The sequence below is a fragment of the Taeniopygia guttata genome, chromosome 2, assembly GCF_048771995.1.
Source record: "Taeniopygia guttata chromosome 2, bTaeGut7.mat, whole genome shotgun sequence".
NCBI classification, from domain to species: Eukaryota; Metazoa; Chordata; class Aves; order Passeriformes; family Estrildidae; genus Taeniopygia; species Taeniopygia guttata.
Window position 1 is genome coordinate 7,584,936 of NC_133026.1, and position 16,605 is coordinate 7,601,540.

The 16,605-nt window shown below is 40.0% G+C and overlaps 1 protein-coding gene across 4 annotated transcripts in view; it reads left to right on the forward strand.

Moving 5' to 3' along the window:
* The window catches only part of DPP6 (dipeptidyl peptidase like 6), a 545,428-nt gene that overhangs the window by 226,318 nt on the left and 302,505 nt on the right, over window positions 1–16,605 (forward strand). The window contains exon 1 of one of the 4 annotated variants that reach the window (XM_072925310.1): window positions 8,253–8,409. The exons of the other annotated variants lie outside the window; for them this stretch is intronic. Coding sequence (XP_072781411.1) covers window positions 8,359–8,409 — 51 coding nt within the window. The 5' untranslated portion in view covers window positions 8,253–8,358. Of the gene's footprint in view, window positions 1–8,252; window positions 8,410–16,605 lie in introns of those variants that run through there. 4 annotated transcript variants of the gene reach the window in all.

Genomic DNA, 16,605 nt, shown 5'->3' on the forward strand with positions numbered 1-16,605 from the left:
AATCTAGTGGCAGAAGGAGCCTGCCAGCATTTCTGCTTTTCTAGTAAATAGAGCAAAGAAATGCACTTCCCTGTGGGACATTGGTATCTGCTGGTATCCAGCCCTGGGCACATTTATCATCCCTCCTGTCCTGGTGTGCTCACCTGCATCCAGATGCACACACCAATCCTACTTGTTGAAGTGCAAAAAATGGGCGAGGGTTGCAACACAAAGGATTTTATCAGAGGTGGGGAAAAGTTGCTCAGGAGGGTCACGGGACAGGATTTGTTTTAATGAAGCAAAGACATTTCCATCTGATCCAGTCAACTTAAAATCCCATTATAATCAAAAGAGCAATAATGGCACTTTCAGGTCCTGCCTCTTCTCTCTGGGTTTAGATGCCTCTTTCAGGAGGCCGTGACTTTACAGATTTGAGCTCCATGGACTTCCAAAGTTTCCAGGATGGCTTTGCTCAGACCTCACATGTCTGTGTTTCACCAAATGAGTTCCACCTTTGGAGGCAAAGCTAATATTTTTAGAATGATAAGGGGCTTTAAGGAATTAAGATCCAAAGCATTTAAGGCTCTTAAGGACATATTTCAGTCTGTCCCTTTCTTTAGCCTCCCTTATTGCCCATCAGTGATTACATCTAACAGACTCTGAATTATTATGGGAGTGGGATAAGAAGCTTTTTCCCCTCTAACTAGCAGCTCAAAATGATCCATCTTCCTAATGACCCAAATGTGTTGGCAGTAGATGGCCATGAATGAGTTGATTGCATCGTTAATGGTTGATCACACAAAATGCCCTCTGGATTAACATTAATTGGTCACCTTGGTGGGGAGTTCAGATGAAAAATCTGTCTGAACAGGGGCAGCAATTGGGTTTTCCTTCCCCTGTAGAATTTGTCCTTTAAAGGAGGAAAACCCCTGGGGGAATGGTGGCACAATCACTGGACGTGGAGAGTGATTTGTCCTCCCCCTGTCTGGCATCTTCGACTTTATATTTAATGTTGTTTCTAATTTAATACTTGCTCATCTAAAATACAGGTCATATTCTTAGAGGTAGAAAATTTTTTTTTGTGTATCTTCAAGCCTAATTTGTTGACCTTTCATGTTATGTTCTTTTGCCTGCAGTGACTGGGGACAAGCTGACTTTAAGTGGCTGAGCAACTCTAGTGAAAATAATACCAGGGCTGGTGAACCATTGCTATTCCTAACAAGCCAGGAATACACAGGATAAGTAAACAAAAGCAGAATTCTTCAAGGCACAGTGTTGTATCACCAATCAATGTCAGAGAGCAACTCAATTTCGAAAGACAAAACACAGAGTGCAGTGCACCATTAAATACAATGTAGACAATTTTATCTGCACCTAATAAGGGAGAGAAATAAAAACTGTCTCTATAAAATAACATCTATTAAGCCTAAGAATGAATCTATACTGTAGATGGAAAATTAATTTTTAAAGTGTAAACCCAGGTACTGTTTAATGCCTGATGTCACAGGAACACATATTGACATTTTTTATTTATCTCTAGAGTAATGATGAAGGGGAAAACTGTCCTTAGGTCTTGATATAGACATGGCATAGAATAATGAGCTTGGAAATTTAACTTTCCAGCTGAAGCAGCCTGGCTAGATTGCCTACAAAGGTTTTCAGATCTCCATCAGTGGAAGTTTCTAAACTAGGGCTGGAAAAATATCTGAAAGGAACTGCTTAGCTCTTTACTCCTACTTTCTAAATTCGTTGTTTTCATTTAATTCCAGAGAGTTAGGACTTTCTTACAACAAGGTGTAATATAATTTACTGTAATTTGATATATGTAGAAGAAGTTTACAGTGAGCTGTCAAACTCCCAAAATTCAGTGGAGGACAGGCCTGGAGCTGCTTGTCCTGAAAGTTTCTGCTTAGCTGGGCTGCCCCAGCTGCAGGGTGCCTGGAAAGAGGAGATGCTCAGAGAGATCTGGTAACTCTGGCCAGTGCATCTTCCCATGGATCCCACATCTCTTGTCTATTCATGTTTGACAATTTTAACAAATTTGGCCTTTCAGTAGGGTTGGTTTGACTGGTTTTTGTGTTTCTATCTGTCCACTTCTCTCTCCTACTCCTTTTTTTGCCTTCTTGCTTCCAAGAAAGAAGAGGGATTAGTCCAAATGTCCCTTAAAGAGGACAGGAGACCCCAAAGTCCTAAGTCTCTTCTGCTTGGTTTTACCTTTAATATGAGTAAGAAAGTTTTGACTTTTAGCAGTGAATTTCTGTGAAGACGTTTGATATCTTTATGCCATAGTCTAAACACACTGATGGAAACAGGACAATGTTGCTTCTTCTCTACAGCTTTTATACAAGCTGAGACACAGGACACATGCAGTGGAGGGAAGGAGAACCTGTTAAACACCTCATCCTGGGATCCTACAATTAGTGTGGCTGAGTTTGATGAAGACACTGCTTGCAAAAAGTATAAAATCTGTAACAAATGGGGCCTTTTAGTGACATAGATTGGAGATGGCAGGTTGTCTCAGATTATCTTGTTCCACGCTGCTTTCAAGCCTTCTCTCTTCCTCTCCTGCAGGCTGGAAATCAGCCACTGAGTGTGACTTGGAATAACTAAGCAGAAATAGGTGCTGAATTTTGCAAAGGCTCCATGCCTGCCAATGTGCACTTACATATGAGAAAATACATTTTTTCCCTCCTTCATATTTCTCTAGCACAGTGCATGGATATGGCTGAACTATTCGAGTTAATATGTATGCAAATATTAGAGACTATTAAATAGACATTATTTCCTACTGCTAATGATCTTCAATACTCTCACACTGCTGCACTGTGGCTTCTTCCCAGTGATTTTTGCTTGCAAACAGCTGTCTCCTGCACTGGGCAGGCTCAGGAGTTCAGTGAAACTCCCAGCATGAGGGGCTGGAAAGCAAAGGCAGAGAAGGGAGCTGCTTGTCCCCAGCCTGCCAACACAATGGCTCCTACACAATGGGCTGCTGTGAGCCAGATCGATGTGCTCATGAGTGAACTAACCTGCCCTGAAGATAACCTGGTTAAAAAAAGATGAATTTTCTGATCCACCTCACAGTGTCTTATTGCCACAACCGAGGTGGCCTCACGCTGCAGTGGGATTCAAGCTTAAGGGAGGAACTTCATTAAAAGTATCTCTTGGGTTGGTCTGTTATTGAAATAAAGTGAGCAGGAGTTTGTGTTCAGACATCTGTGTGGTTCACATGGGCAGTGTGGGATAGCAATGGGCACGTTGTCCTTAGTCTCCTGATAGTGGCAGGAGGAGCAGGAAAATACTGTTTGGGGGTGAGAACAGGCAAAGATTGGCATCCTATTCCCTGTTCCTGAGCATGCAGCAGGATCACTGCAGACTTATGAGTACAACCAGTCCTGGAGGCAAGGGAAGAACAGAACACATCAATTTTCTTTATTTTGGCCAAAAGCTGCCATCACCTTTGGAGGCTACAATAGGCAGCTCAGGCTGGAGAGACAGGGGAAAGCTGGAGGTGTGAAAATTCTTCTCCCCAGGCTTCTATCCACGAGTCACAACTATCCGTGGGCAGAGCTGGGCACACCAACTTCTTGTCACTGTGGCCTCGTGTGTTTGCACCTGTTTTCATCACAGCTCAGCTATACTGACACATGTCCAAGCCATTATGAAATCTTCACTAAATGAGATGGAGAGGTGGGCGTTCCAGTTCTGCTCCTTTTACTTCCAGCAGTTACTTGCAATAATATAGGGGGTATTTTTGCCCTGCTTTTTCTCCATGAGTTTGGAGTCTCACATTCCCTGTTCATTGGTTTGGGCTGTGGCTCTGGGGTACCATATCCATTTCCAGAGTCAATTAATGAGCTGTGATGGAATCAGAGTGTGATTCTGCTTCTTTCACTTCTGAGGTCATCATAAGCAAACAGGACTGCAGATAGACATATTTTTCCTATTTTGTAGCTTTTGTTTGTTAGCTTTATGTTAGCTTTTGCTTGTATAGAATTTTATATTTTCTTTACTTGACAGAACATTCTGCAGCTGGCTATTGTGACTGATCCCCAGTGCAGGGGTATGATCAGATCTTGTCCTGGTGAAGAGGTGCCAAATGGACCTGGGGCTTACATAGGTAAATGGAGAAAGTTAGAGCAGTCCTAAGACCACTTTGTGGGTCAGTGTGTTCTCACTGGGAGCAGAAAATGGTCACAGCTGGTGCTCACAGTGCAGCTGAGCATCAGGTCCAACTTGCAAAGATGTTTGCCTAATTCTGTCAGGAAAGCGCTGTGAGCAGTAGGAAATTGGTAGCAGCTTTTCAGGATTTCATAATGCAGGCATAATCCTGTCATCCTGTCAGGATAAACCACTCAAAAATGATCCTAGATTTGTTTAACATTTATTCCTTTCCACTTTTATTAGGAAGATACCCCAGAGTTGGATGGTCACAAGCCATTATTTTATTTTTAGCTTGTATTTGTTCTTTCTGGTTTATACATATCTACCCTGTGTCAATGTTAAATTTGGGGTTAAATAGCTCTTCCCCATTTTTGCTTCCTTTAAAATAATATTGTTGATGACAATATTATTTTAATTGGGCTCCAGTAGTTTCTGTAACAAAACAGTTTCTCCACTGCCCCAGTCATTTACCAGCCATTATTTGCATCTGTTCTCATTTAGTTTTCATTTGTCATGAATGTGAGTGACCAAAATTGTACCCACTATCCAAATGAGGTGTCAGCAGTACTCTGTGATTTCCTACTAATATTTCTCAGCCTTTACTGGAAAGAAAAGACTTTCCCAGTAACTCCTTGCAGTGCAGATTTTGTTTTCACCGCCTTCCACACCAGTGGTTTATAATCCTGTGATCGATTACTGCAATCAAATCTTCTTCCTCTTCTGTTAATTTGAGAGCTGCTATAGGAACCAAATTGTACTTACAGGAACACACACAGTGTTATTGCACTCAGTAAATGCAGCTGAGGTGGGATTTTGAGCTAGCAGTAAATATTCTGGGATGATTTCACTCCATTATGTTTAACTAAATTACTGGGTAAAAGCTGAGCATCTCACCTTACTGGAAGCAAAGCAGCAAAACCCACAGCAGCAGCCACTGCTCCATGGCACAAATGTAACCCACCAAGGCAGCCAGATGGAGAAAGTTAATACTGAAATATCATCTGTAAGAACTTGTGGGAGATTTGACAGTTGCTGTTGCTTTTTTCTTTTTTTGAAAACACCAATATGACTCTTTTTATACCTGTGCTTGTCTTCTTTTCTTCAGCTCTTTCTTCCAACGTGCAGGTCATGTAGGAGAAGTTGTATGGCTTAGTGAAGAGAGAACAGGAATTACATCTTATATGTGCTGTAAGGAGGTTTATTTGGAGGTCAGAGTTTATGGAAAGGAGTTGAAGGACGTAAGAGAGTGATTTGGTCATTAATAGCTGGGCTCTATTCCAACCTCTTCAAATCCCCTCACCTTGTCAGCAAGACCTGGGAAATTCCAGTGTTTTGGCATTTGTGGGCTTCAGGCTTCCTGAGTCTGGAGAGAAGTTGCTCTCCTAAAGTGTTTCTGTCAGAGTAATGAGTATAGTGAGTGAACCACAGAAGTTTATTTCTCAATTAGGATTTTATCCTGAAGCCGTGTTAAAAATGTGCTGAAAGCCACTTTTCAGCACATTGGAATGTCAAAAGCCCTAAACTTGGTGAAAACGTTTTGAATGATTCTGCAGTGGCTTTAATTCAGAAGAGATATTTTCCCTCTCTCCTGACCATAACATTCAAACCACAAAGGAGAAATCCACAAGGTAGAGTCATGTTTGGTTTGACCTTGGGCTGGATGTTCTGTGTTGTTTATCAGCCCTGGTCACAGCAAGCAAAAAGATCCTCCTGAACAATTTTACTTCTTACAGCATGGAAAGCCAGAAGTCCATCCCCATCTTCTGAGGACAAAGGAATACAAAGCACATTCTTCTACTGGTTAGAGGAACCATTTCAGGGAGAGATTCCATTTCATTCTGGGTATCTCTGCAGTCCAGGAAAGTGCACTTTCAGCTGTGGGTGTCTAGTGGTGCATAAGCCACCAGGAAAGAGGAGAATAGCACTCAGACAGTGACCAGCTCCTGGGGCGTGGGCACATGTCTGCATAAAGCTGTCACTGGGTTTGCTCCGTGCAGAAGTGCCACAGCTGTGCCTGCAGTCAGAGCACGCGCTCCCAGAACAGCACTTGTCTGCACTGAGCTTGACTGAAGTGCTTGGGGCCTCAATACTAATTGCATCACGTCAAGAAGGGTTTCTACACATTCTCTTACATCTAACTAATCATTAACTAATCTGACTAACAATAAATGCAAAGAAAATTGAAATATTATTATCCATCTCTTCAACGGCAGTTAGATTAAGAGTGTATTGCCAGAATGGCAGAAAATTAAGTCTGAAAAAGTTTGGAATACTGTTAGATAATTGAGAGGCTGATTACTAAGGGGGTATGAAGAAATGTAATGAGGTATAGCTAGTTCTTTCAGATGAACATGAGATGAGTCACTTTTATTCTTTATTGAACAAAGGTCAGATTCCAGTGCCATTAAAATAAATGAAAATGCTCCTCATGGAACAACATTAGGACTCTAATGCTAAATGTGAGACTAAAATAATCAAGTAGATGCACAGGCCCAATCTGTCATGTAATTAGCACATAACAGATCTTGATGTAAACTAAATTTGGTATCCACATTTGAAATGGATTTTTACATTTAGTGAAACATCTCACAGCCATTAGGAAGTGTGGGTCAGGTCCAAAATTGCAGGTCAGTGCACATCCCCATGTGGGTTTGCTCTACCATGTGAACAATGGCACCTTGCACAGTTAGAACATCACAGGTCCAGACCCACCACACTTCTGCCTTTCCATGCAGAGAGGGAGAGAAAAGGTTTCATAAAGGCTGTGGGAGTGCAGAATATCAAATGTGGTCTTACATTCAGTGTAGTCTGACCAAGTACACTTACACTGTGTTGTAAGATGGGAAGAGGAGTTGTGATGCTCCTACTGTGATGCTGTAGCACAAAGATGAAGGTGTATGGTAGGACAATGTGACAAAAAAGTATCACCAATCACATAAGAAAATGGTGGCCACCCTTTTCTTATTGAGAGAGCCAGTCACAACACCAAATATTCAAAGCAAATCTCTCATATAACACTGCTGGGTGAGTTCCTTCCAGCACCTGGGTTACACCACCAGGATTTCAATCAGAGCTGACACTTCAAAAGGTGTCCTCTGTGTAGTCACATCTGTAGAGGAGGCCTGTTATGCTCCCCCACAGAGCAGAAGATCAGCTTTGGAGTTGTAACTTCCAGTAAGAAATCAGTTTTTGTCAAACAAACTTATTTTCTCATTCCAGAAATGGATTTGAGATATAGTAGGGGGTTTTATGTTTTACCAGAGAAGGATATTTCGCACTCGTTCTGCTTTCTTTTCCATTTCCTGAAATTACAAAAGGGGACATAAGAAGCCCAGATGTATGAACAATAAAACCAAATGGTCCTTCTCTCTTAAAGTGTCCTATGAGTTGGGTAGCATGAACTGTGATCAAAATTTTTATGGATAGCACTTTCTATGGGATCTCCCTCCTGGACACATCCTCTCACTGACATCTTTCCATCATAAAAGAATGGGTACAATTTTGTGAGTAACTGATTGATTTTTAGGGAACTTAAGAATTAACATCTCTGCATTTTATATTTTATGTGATATTTTATTTTTATTTAAAGAGAGGTAAAGAGTTAAAAATCATTTAGGAGGAATGACACGTCTGTAGATGTCCACCATCATACAAATCTCCTACCCTTAAGAAACCACAGAAATAAAGTAGAAAACACTACATGAGGTATTTCTCGGCTTCCTTCCCTTGCAGCACATTTAAGATATTTTTGTAACATCATGTGATTTCCATACTGCTTAAGTAGCTTGGTTTTTTTTCTTTTTTTTTTTTTTTTTTAATTTTTTTTCTATAGGATTTAAACAATCCCTTTGTAAGGACTCATCATGACGGTGCTTTAAAGTGCCATGACTGTCAGCTCACAAATCATCTTAACTTTGGATGCCTGACATAATAGCATTTTTTTTTTCACTGACCTAAATCAAGCATTGGATGGAACAAGACTTCTTCCTGTATCATCTCAAAGAAGGGATTTTGGCTTTCTTTTTTTTATGCTTATGTTCAGCTATTGGTTACTTTATGCTGAGCTGTGAACTGTGTGGTTGTTGGAAGCAGCATTAAAAGCCAGGGAGTGCCTCTGTTTTCAAGAATATCAATCACTCTGCTGTTTTAGGCTCCTGTCTGGTTGTAAAATATGTCTACAGCCACGTAGGATATGTATTTGATCTGCAGACCTCAGAGATGAACAAAACCAATTTGTCCAGAATGAAGAGATTTAAAAAAATATGGAGGGTGAGTGAAAAATATGCATCAATCTATTGGAAAGATTGCAATGGTAGCAAATAAGTTGCAAGCAGATGATTCTGGTGTTTGTGGACAAGTTGTCTGGCTGCATGCACGTTGCTTGATCAGACTTTTTGTTGCAGGGTTTGATTGTATGCTTTTTCTTTTCTTCTTTGCATATTAGCTGCATCTTCGCAAATTTCTGGAGACATTAAGCACTCAAGTTTATTTGAGTTTTGAGAAAAGTTTCAGAGAATTTGCAACAACAACATTTATACAGTAAGAGCTCTGGAGGAAACGAAGCTAAACTAATTTCCTCTGTGGCCTTTAAAAATGCCGTTTAAGGTTGGATGAATATAAAAAAGGCAATACAAAAAAAAAACTAAAAAAAACCCAGCAAGCCTCTTTTCCCCTCAGGCTGTATTTTAGAGCTGGTATATATTGTAGAGCTGAACTAAATGGGACGTGGTTAAAGCCCTTGCAGCACTGGAATCTAGCATTGTGGTAAAATTAAATAATAATAGATTGTCATATTTACTTCATAAGCAATTGCATGTCTCATAGGTTGGAAATAAGAGAAATTAAACAGATGATTCTTTAAAAAATGTGAAGCTAATGTGGTGCAACAAGTGGAATTGGCATCTCTGATGTCTCATGAACTGGGTTTTCTTGAAAAATTTGGGGTTAGTTTTCCTCATTGTTAAATTTGCTGCAAACAGTAGCCATTTCAAAAATATTTTTAAAGTCTTTAAATATAGTTGTTTGGATGCTTTCAGCAGATGGGGCTCTGATATCAGTTAATTATGTAAATTATGTTCCATTATTAGTTAAATCATGTGTATTTTCCCTCATCTGAAGCTCAGTTGACTTGCTTAGCGATAACATTGATTTGACTGCTTTAACTTAGCTCTGGTTATTATTCATTAATTTCATTTGATATTCAATGATGAGAAATGGTTAATTTCCACAATGTACAGCAATTTATAGTCAGGGCATTGAGTACTAGAGGACATTCACATTCATAAGTCTGTCTTCAAAATATGTAACATCTCTATTTATGGTTTTGTTTGTTGAAAAGTGTTATTGCCTGAGTGAAAATTATATTTTAATCATCATACAAGTTTCATTTGTGCAAACAGGCAGTTTCCTTAGAAATTAAAACAGATCCATTAAGCGTAAGTAGATATTATATCATATTAAGTGACATGAGATAATTACTGTAGTCAAAGCATGGTGCTTAAATGGGCTCTGGGAGTGGTTTAGTTGTAAGAGACAAAATGTCCTTCTTGGATAGAAGTATTTTATTTGCATATAGCTGTGTCTGTTGTTGTGCAGCTGGACATTTTGTCCTCCACCTCCTATTTGTGAAAGCTATTTAACTACAGGCTATTAGGCATCCTTTAATTGATGCATTTTCTGCTCTTCTCCCTGAAGCGTTTGTCCCTGTTCCATCATTGTGGTACCTGGCATTGCAGGGTATTAGAGCTCAAAATTAAATTTCTGCAGAATCAGATGTCAGTTTTAAATATTACTGTTTCCTTTTTTCCTGTTCCAAACTGTTCTGGATAGAAGTACATGAAAATCTCCAAGAGGGCTTTTATGGTTGGGATGAAACCAAATGGGTTAGACCTTATATTGTCCAGAGTGTATATTGACTTTATATTGTGCTTTTATAATAAGCCATAATATATTTATGCAGGAGATTATATGTCTATGATATGGCACACAGGCCCTTCCTCCACTTAGCTCTCAACATTAACTTGCTCAGTATTTATGGATATATCAAAATTATAATTTACACTGTACTTATCATTAACATCCCTTGCAAAAGCTCTCCATAGTTCTTGCCATCCTTCAGAATCCAGTCATAAATGAAGAGATTAACAGATAATTAAATTAAATCCTTAAATATTTGAGGATGATGAATTCACTCTGTGATTCCAGAAAGGTATAGAGAGTCTTTTTCAGCAGCAGTATAAATTGAAACCAGTGGAGCTGTGATGATTTATGCCTTCTTGATGATCTGACTCACACTGTTAATTTTCTGCTCCTCTTTTAAAAACATATTAATAAAAAATGGATGTAGGGACTGTTTATTAAAATATGAAGCTTTCAAGATATTTTTGAAATATTATATACACTCCAAGATAGCACTGCTTGAAAAGTATCTGTCATTTTTCACACCAAATAGAATGTCCTTCAGCAAAAGGCAGGGAAACTTCACTTTTTCTTTTTTCTCCAGAGGTTTCTGCCATCCATAGGAAGCCTCTCATTGTTTTCAACTAATTCCTGACCTAGCCTGTGTTTCATGCTGATCTCCAAAGGGTTGGAATATATAATTGACAGTTAAATCTTCCAAAGTGTTTGGCAGGTATTCACTCCTGCTCGAGAAGTGGCTGGTTACTAAACACTCCTGAGGATACAGCAACTCAGCCCAATAAGGACATAAAGCCCAACTTCCCAGAAAAACAACCCCATGGAAATGAATTATAGGGTCAAAAAAAAAAAAAAAAAAAAGCAGAAACGATAAGCAATCAATCTTTCTGTACTCAATTCTGAGTACATTTGCTCAAAAAATCTGCCTACAGCCATTATAAAGCAAATGACAGATTATGGTATTTGATGGGAATGCTGGGTTGTGCTGAGGACTGAGGGTTATAATATTTATCTCAGGTACTGGGCTGTTTTGAGACCTTGTTAGTAATGGTTCTTCCTGATGCTGAGATGTCTGGTTAACACTTGCTCCAAGCTTGGAAAAAAACCAGTGCCGAGTTTTCTTAGCAATAAAAAAGTAAAGCAATCGTCATGGAAACATGGAAATTGGTATGAAAGTACATAATGGCTACTTGAAAACCACTGATTCTCTTGTGTGAGCCTTTATTTAGGAAAGAGTTTAGAGCAGACATTATTTACTCAATAGGACACTCTATTGTGATCCATCATACCTGTAAGTGTTTAAGCTCTGGGTTTTTTTAATGTGTTTTTGACCCAATAGACTATGAGAGCTATAAAATCCTATTATGGCCTTTCATGCTAAGTGTTTGAAGTGGTGTTTGGAGCAAATATGACTTTTTGAAAAATCCCTATCTTTTTTTTTTCTGGGAAATGCTTATGGTAGTGGGCTGGAGAGCAATTTTTTCTCTTCAGGAAGAGCTCTTGGAACTGTCACTAATTCCATCAGGCAGCTGTACCTTCCTATTTCATAATTGTTGTATTTTAGGCTGTAAATTGGTATAAAAACACTGATTCTGGAGCAGTTTTTAAGTCTCTCTGATTCTTAAATACACATCTTGATAAATATTGTTTTTAGTAGCTTTTGTTAACATGTATAGGGACCGAGATGCAAAAAGAATGTCTTGTATCAGTGCTGTTAAAATACATTATATTTTTAAAGAATTATAACCTGAGCCCCAAACGTAAAGGCAACAAGGCTGAAGGGTTTTAGCCTGTTGACAGAATGTGTGTCCAGACTTTTAGGGCTCTCCTTCTCCCTTGAGTGGCAGTGATTTGCCCTGTCATTGCTGGGCACAGGACATGAGTGCAAGTTCCAGATTGTCCATCAGTATGATGAAGCTTTAAATCTGGAGAATTCCATTTTTTCCTTGCAGGACAGCTGATCTTAGGCTGTGCTGTTTCAGAGCATCCTGGAGCAGCTCTGCCTAAACAAGAACTGATGTAAGAGCTGATGGCCCCAGATTTGGATGAGCAAAAATGGATTTGGGAAGGGAACACATCTGAAGAGCATCTCCGGAAATTTCTTGATGGTTTCTTTTTTGCCTCTCCCTCTAGTAGCTTCTGAGAGGAGGTTAATGGCTGCAATTTCCCATCAATTAGCACTCTCCCCACTTTCCTTTTTCAAGGATGCCATCCTCTGCAGCAGGCACTAATGGGGGAAGGATGACTGAGAGGAGAGGGAGGAGGCATCTGAAAGTCTGAGGTCTCTGAAAGTCTGGGAACAGCCCTCAGCACAGGCAGGTGGGGAAAGGCTTGGGCTGAGCACATCCTGAAGGAAAGGTCCTGCAGCAGAGGATGAGCCTGCAGCACCCATGGGTGCATTCCCAGGTGGAGGGGGAGCAGCCTTCTGGCAACTTGAGCAGTGGGGACCTGCTTGACGATGATCTGGTTAGTGCTGGCAGGTAGGAATGGGGTCTGAGAGGAGGCAGAGACCCCAGATCTGAGGTACAGGTGTGGGAGATATCCTGGGGGAGCTGCTTATTGTGTTGGCAGAGGGCAATGGAGGGGTCAGGATTTCTGCTTTTGTGGTTCTCCCTTTGCTTTCTCCTCTCCTCCCTTTGCTGCCTTTGTGATGAAGTGAAGGAAAGGAGGAGGAAAAGGAATTTAGATGGAACAGCTCACACCACCACTGCTCCTGCTGGGACCAACACCAGTCCCTCAGACTCCTTTGACCCCCCGTAAGGAGCAACACTGAAAGAAGTTTGTCAAACTTCAGGTCAGCTCTTTTTCTCACAGGTAACAAGCAATAGGACAAGAGAAAATGGACTACAGTTATGCTAGGGTAGGTTCAGATTGGATATTAGGAGAAATTTCCCACCACAGGAGCTGTCAGGCTGCCCAGGGAAGAGGTGGAATTCCCATTCCTGAAAGTGTTCCAAAAATATGCAGATGTGGTGTTTAGAGACACTGTTTAGTGGTGGACTTGGCAGTGTCAGGTTGGAGTCAATGATCTTTTTCAGTCGAAAGAGGACTTTTCCAGGTTTAAAGATTCTATGATTCTGTGTGGCTTTTAGTTCCTGTGATTGTGGAAATGTTTGGCTGCGTCCACTTCAAGTCCTCTGCTTTCAAGGACTTCTCATGGCTGAATCAGGAGGTTCCACCATTCTCCTCTCTGGAGGTTCTTGTCCTGGCCCAGGACTCAGCCATGGGCTCACTTGGAAAGTGCTCAGACAAGTGAACCAAGAAAACTCTTCAGAAGCAACAATTTCCACGTAAATCTGAATCAATCACTTATAACCTTCTATTTATGAAGCTGAAAAGGTCAAATGTTCACCTTGAGGAGGCATTTGGCCATTTGTTGCTCTCTGTGAGATGCATTTTGCTAGTGAGGGTGGCAGAAAACAAACTCCTTTGATTTAAAATTATAAGGAAAAACATTTTCATTTGTTCTTGAGCATAACATTTTAATATGTTCTTGGTTATAACAATTAGTGCTACAGAGGCCTTTCTTGCAAAGATAAGTTTGCTCAAACTGGTCTTAGTTATTCAGGACCTGTCCTTTGTGTCATGAAACTAGTGAGAAAAACCTTATAGGTCAATAGAAATGTACATTACAGATTTTGCTGTGCATTGCTCCTTTTATAAATCTTATAAATTTTCTAATTATACTTAAATATTAGTGTTTGGTATATTGGTTCAACAGGGAAGCTTCTTAATTCACTTCATGCTTAAGGGGTAGATCTTTTACTGCTCAATCCCTGAGGTCAGTAGGGGACTCTCAACTGTGGTAAAGCTGGTTAAGTGCAAACTGGATTAGAGAATAATTTACACATGCTTGCAAATCACAGTGAGCAGGCTTTAAATTGCTTGATTTAAAGTTTAAAGTGGACTTGGTAAAGCAATCTACAAATACATCCCACTGCAGCATTAGATACAAATGGAGCACATGCTATTTTAAAAAGCTGCTTTCTGCTCCCCATTTGAATTTTGCAATCTCCTATGAATAAAAGATAATATTGAAACTTAACACTCTGATCCTGCAAACCCTTATTCTGATGAGTGATTCCATTTGTGACAACAGCTCTTCTGGTTTCTGTGGGAACTACCTATAAAATGCAACATATCTGTAAATGTTTGCTGCCCCATCAGAAAAAAATTAATGAATTGTTGAAAAATGAATGGCATTAGATGTTCACTGTCCTGGCAGTGTTGTGAGGTTTTTTTGGATAGATCTGACTGAGATGTAGCTGAGCCATAGCTACACAGACCAGGGACTTAAGGGTGGTCCTCTGATGGACTTGGATTCATCTCCCTCTCCTGTGGGATGTAAAACCCTGGGAATAAACTGCAAAGGAGACTCTCCCAGGGTGAAAACCACTTTGCCTCAAACATTTTGTCTGTCTTAGCAAGCTCCTTTCAGGTTATTTAATCTGAAGAGATCAGAGAGGTTGCTTGTTTAATACCAGGGATGACATCAGGGTGTCAGTAGCACAGGGGCAGAATTTCTGCAAAAGAAATTACACTCTCAGAATATCCCACTGCAATTCAAACACTTCAGCAACATAAAGCTAAAATGGAAAATTGAGTAAGCAAATGAAAATGAGTATTTCCAGCTTAATTCTTTTTTCTAAATCACTTTTCACCTGATCCTCCTTTCACAACAGACCATGCTAAGAAGGTGACTGCACATCTGTTTGTAAGGCACTGCTGCTGTGCTGATGGCTGGCTGTGAAAAACTCACTTCAGCATTTCTAGTCAGCATTTTCACTGGGAATTATGAGATCTGAGGTTTCTGGAGTAAAATCCTAGTAGTCATGAGCAGATCTCCAATAAGTTTCTGTAGCTCAGGTCTTAGATGCTGAAGGTCTTCTGGATGAATGAATCTGAATTTAACAAGCCACGTGGCACAGGGGCTTAGCTGCATTGCTTGCACAGAGAGAGAGCTTCAAATTTTCTGTTCTTATTTAAATGAGATGCAACATATTCATAATTGCTTTAATTTATTTTTAAATTATGGAGGGAGGGGAAAGGAGGAGGACAGCACAAGAATTCAGCCCTCCTGTTCAGGGACGACACGAGCAGCTTCTCTGATTTTGTATTCATAGAATCATAAAATGATTTGGGTTGGAAGGGACCTTAAAGACCATCATTATTTGCCTCCAGGGTGGAAGGCTCTCTTCACACCACAGCTCAGACTCATATTGCTCTCTTCTCTACATCAGCACATCCTAAAAGCAATGATGTGGAGCTGGGACTTGGCCTTTGATTAATTTTCTATTGCCACCGTGGTCTTCTTGGCAGAGTCTTGGGGTTTTTGGAAATAAAGGATCTGTGTGCCATGATAGGAGTTTGACTCCAATCTTGCTAACTAAGCTCCTAAATAGGATCTAATCTCTTCCAAGAAGAAAAAAAAAAACAACAAAAACAAAACAAAACAAAACAAACACTAAACCCTAATCAAACTGGTGAAAAGGTTTGTCTTCCAAAAAGTTAGGGTTATTTTCAATGGGGCAGAAGCTGAATGCGTTGTATTTACATTTAGCAAAAAAATACCTATTTATGCAAAAAATATGAGCTTTTTATTGCCTGTATTTAAAGGACTCACCAAAATACTGATGTTAAAAGAAAGTTCCCACCTCACAAATTTTAATACAACCAATGGACTCCTTGCTAGAGGGATGTGGAGATATCTCTGTCTGAGCACAGAGTGACTCTTGACTGGCAATTCTGTGATCCCCTGAGGCCTGTCAGGAGAGGTGGGCTGTGCTGAGGCTTTCTTACCCATCTCAGTTAGAGTTTTCCTCTTCTGAGTAGAGGGCAAGTGTTTGTTACCCAAGAGCTCTTGCTCATATTGAACCCACAAATAGTTTAGGTAAGCAAGAAAGCACATGAGCCTGGTCCAGGCTGGCACCTGAGGTACCTTGCTGCTGGTTAATTTGCATGTGGCCTGCTAAATTGAATATTTAATCTGAAAATTTTATCGGTTATACTCATGGGAACTAATGTGCAGGATTTAATGGCAAATAACACAATCAGTAAAGGTCTACATACAATAATTTAATAATTTATTATTGGGTTCTGAGTGTGTGTGGGGTTTTTTTGTTTTTTTTTTGTTTGAAAGAAAGTTGAAATTGTCCTGGGGCTCCTCTTGACCCTCTCTCCCTAGAAGGTAATTGTGACTTCTCCTCCTTTGCCCAGCAACAGCACTGGAGGGTGGGAAGGTGAAAGTATCCTTGAAGCATGGCACAGAATTACTGTTTGGTACATAATTGCTGCATTTAGAGAGGGTACAGAATTAATGGTATAGTGTCCTTCTGGCAAAAAAATTACATGTATTAGAGAAGAGATGCTAATAATTCAGAATGCCTCTGGAAATGGCAAATGCAGAAGTGCTCATAATTGCACAAATTTGGTAAGTGTAAAAGCCATGTAAAAGTAATGATTTCTGATGGCAATAAATAAAATGGCACATCTTTCACTTCATAAAGAATTTGTTTATGCAAACTCTGGAGTCTACTAAAATCTAAGGAC